This window comes from Asparagus officinalis, chromosome 3, assembly GCF_001876935.1.
Source record: "Asparagus officinalis chromosome 3, Aspof.V1, whole genome shotgun sequence".
Lineage (NCBI taxonomy): Eukaryota > Viridiplantae > Streptophyta > Magnoliopsida > Asparagales > Asparagaceae > Asparagus > Asparagus officinalis.
Window position 1 is genome coordinate 24,058,303 of NC_033796.1, and position 1,981 is coordinate 24,060,283.

At 42.3% G+C, this 1,981-nt stretch overlaps 1 protein-coding gene across 1 annotated transcript; it reads right to left on the reverse strand.

Moving 5' to 3' along the window:
• Positions 1-1,953, reverse strand: LOC109833429. Its single transcript, XM_020401093.1, has 5 exons — positions 1,255-1,953; positions 1,113-1,170; positions 943-1,026; positions 692-827; positions 1-367 (listed from the first exon to the last, which is right to left on the reverse strand). Exons 1-5 carry the CDS (start codon positions 1,871-1,873, stop codon positions 110-112), a joined length of 1,155 nt encoding a protein of 384 aa, XP_020256682.1. The 5' UTR covers positions 1,874-1,953; the 3' UTR covers positions 1-109.

The window sequence follows — 1,981 nt, forward strand, 5'->3', positions numbered from 1 at the left end:
CTATACAATCAAGCCAAGGGTATTAGTAGTAAACTCAACTACTAACTAAAAGCTTAAAAACCAAGCAAAGCCTTTTAAGTTAAATATTAGGGAGCGGTTATTGACTGGATTAGTTGAGGGAGGAGCAATGGAGGTGGCGAGGGCAGGAGCTGAGATGGTCGTTGGTGAGGCCGGCGGTCTGCATGAAGGAGTGGATGACGGTGGGGCCCACGAACCGGAATCCTCGCCGGACCATGTCCTTGCTTATGGTCTCGGACTTTGAGGTCTTCACCGGGATTTTTCGGCATGATTTGTAGTTTGTCGTGATGGGCTTGTTGTTAACAAATGCCCACAAGTACTTGCTTAGTGACCCAAATTGCTCCCTAACCTGCATCACAAAGTTAACTTTGAGTCAAATTTCAAGAACACAAGTTGGATATATTCTTATTCCTTATTCCTGTTTACACAATAGTTTGATTGATTCCTTTCTTAATTGAAGGGTATCCTATTGGAAAGTGATTTTATGTCAGTTTTTCTAATGGAACAGTTAGGCTTATTTAAACATTGTGGATTCAAAAAGGGGAAAAGATAATAAAGAATAGGTTTGTTCAACAGCTAAGATAACTACCAAATCAGAAAAAAAAAGTATGATTTATATATCAATTTTTGTCTAGAAAAGGGGGGAAATGCCATGTTGGTTATGAAATAATACCTCTCGGATTCTGTTGGAGTTGTCTACTACTCCTCGAACCCTGCTCAAATCCAGCCCATATTGTGAGCTGATTGATGTAATTTGCCTCTCTGTGAACTTGGCGACCACTTCAGCATCAAATCCAGCAAAAGCTGATCTGGAAATAGAAAAAACACAGAAACAAACAATTTAGTATTCTTCTTACCAAAACTAGGCTAACTTCCCAATTTAGCAGGGAAAAAAAATGAATCATAATTATAACTATTATATACCTGAAATCATTCCTTTTCTTTAGTATAGTTGTCCAATCTAAGCCAACCTGGGCCCCTGAGAGCACTAGTAACTCAAACAACATCCTGCAGTAAAATCATTGGCTGGTTAGAGAGAGAATTATAGCAGAAGAGAGAGAGCGAGAGAGAGAGCGCTAGAGAGAGATACTCACTTGTCATCATGAACAGGAACTCCCCATTCCTCATCATGGTATGCAATATACAAAGGATCTATGAGAAAAGAGAGGATCAGAAGCATGAAAAATTACATAAGCAATCCAAATATTGATAAAACTTGAATTAATCAATTTATACCTGAATTTGCTGTAATAAAGCTGCACCTCTTCTCCTCTTGACTATTAACATTTGAGTTATCGATCACCGGAGCAACCTTTTCGAGCTTTTCTGGTGTTCTTCCATAGTGAGCAATCTTCATCTTGCGCTGCGCTTGCATAAGCGAAGCCTGCTCCCTTTGAGCAGCCGCAATACTCCCAGGAGCTCTATCGGCCATCAACAACTCATAAGAATTAGAAACGCCTTTGAAGCTCAACGACGTCTCAAGCGTCTTAGTCTTTTTTCTAACAACTGGAAGCTTTGCAGTCAGTCTCGGTGTAATGGGCTTCTCGCTGCTTGTGTTTGGGCTGTAAGGATCGTTTCTCTTGATGGGCTTGGGCTTAGGAGAGATTGGCGGAGTCGCCACCTTCTTCTTCGGTGAACTCTTCGCGGAAGCGTCGAAAGCGTTTGTAGTTTTAGTAATACTAATGGCCATTGGAGAAGATAAGGATCTTTGAAGAGATTTCTTGATGGGCTTGTTGTTGGGCTGGCACAACGTTGTGACGCGGTTGCAGGCGGGCTGAAGGACTGGCCTGCCGTCGATCTTGGCGACGTCTGTGAGGCCAATGGCGTGGCCTGATTTCATCTTGGAGTTGCACATTTTGTTTAGGACGTGGGAGAGTGGACTGGGAGATGGAGGAGGATTGAAGAGGATGATCAAGTTGGAGTTGAGATGAAAGTTAGGAGGGGGGTTGGGGGTGTATAAATA

Coding starts and splice junctions, on each gene's coding strand:
- LOC109833429 (XM_020401093.1), bottom strand. CDS start 1,873: ATGTGCAACTCCAAGATGAAATCAGGCCACGCCATTGGCCTCACAGAC. Junction 1,027..1,112: donor GTTCCTGTTCATGATGACAA/GTGAGTATCTCT, acceptor ATTTTACTGCAG/GATGTTGTTTGAGTTACTAG. Junction 368..691: donor ACTCCAACAGAATCCGAGAG/GTATTATTTCAT, acceptor TTTGTGATGCAG/GTTAGGGAGCAATTTGGGTC.